General features: G+C 50.3%; 1 protein-coding gene across 1 annotated transcript in view; it reads left to right on the top strand.

Moving 5' to 3' along the window:
- EMH_0013570 (protein phosphatase 2A, putative) overlaps positions 1-944 on the top strand; it is a gene marked incomplete at both ends in the record, with an annotated part of 3,590 nt that extends 2,646 nt beyond the window's left edge. The window contains 2 exons of the mRNA XM_013499865.1: positions 282-345; positions 755-944. Coding sequence (XP_013355319.1) covers positions 282-345; positions 755-944 — 254 coding nt within the window. The remainder of the gene's footprint in view (positions 1-281; positions 346-754) is intronic.
- Between the last annotated feature and the right edge of the window lie 3 nt (positions 945-947).

Below are 947 nucleotides of genomic sequence, written 5' to 3'. Positions count from 1 at the left end.
TATATATATATATATATATATATATATATATGTATGTATGTATGTATGTATGTATGTATGTATGTATATAGAGCAGCATAGACTCTTCTTCTGTCTCCTCAGTGGTTTAGGGTTTAGGGTTTAGGGTTAGGGTTTAGGGTGTAGGGCTAGGTTTTAGGGTTAGGGTTTACGGTTTAGGGTTAGGGTTTAGGGTTTAGGGTTGAGGGCTTGGATTTAGGGTTTTAGGGTTTAGGGTTTAGGGTTTAGGGTTTAGGGTTTAGGGTTTGGGTGCTGGGGTTTAGGGCCGCTGTTCAGAAGAATGGACACTGATGGGTCTGGTGTATTGACAGCAGCAAAACTAAAGAGGTGAGCGCATGCAGTGCATGCAGCGCATGCAGTGCATGCAGCGCACGCAGTGCATGCAGCGCATGCAGCGCATGCAGCGCATGCAGCGCATGCAGCGCATGCAGTGCATGCAGTGCATGCAGTGCATGCAGTGCATACAGCGCATGCAGCGCATGCAGTGCATGCAGCGCATGCAGCGCATGCAGCGCATGCAGTGCATGCAGTGCATGCAGTGCATGCAGCCCCATTTATGTTCCCATTCACAGACACTCTGCATGCAGCCCCATTCATGTTGCTGCTGCTGTTGCATGCAGCAGCATGAATTTGGCTGCATGCAGAGTGTCTCTGTCTGTACACTCAAAATTAGGGTTTAGGGTTTAGGGTTTAGGGTTTAGGGTTTTCTCTTTTATATATTCGGGTGTATACGCAGCTACTGGAGAGGCCGTTTCATACTCAAGACCAAAGACCCCTCTCTCCTTGGCACTGTCCCTTTGCCTCCGCTCCCCACATACGGGGCCCCCTTCATCGATACACCTGAGGGCCCCGAGGGTACTGGGGGCCCTCTCCACCAGGGGCTCGTGCATATACCCAGAAGACCTCAAACCCTGGATACTGGGTGAGTG

This window comes from Eimeria mitis, genomic scaffold (genome assembly GCF_000499745.2).
Source record: "Eimeria mitis Houghton genomic scaffold, Emh_scaff477, whole genome shotgun sequence".
Classification (NCBI taxonomy): domain Eukaryota; phylum Apicomplexa; class Conoidasida; order Eucoccidiorida; family Eimeriidae; genus Eimeria; species Eimeria mitis.
Note: the sequence above shows the minus strand (reverse complement) of the source record. Positions and strands in the feature narration are given on the sequence as shown.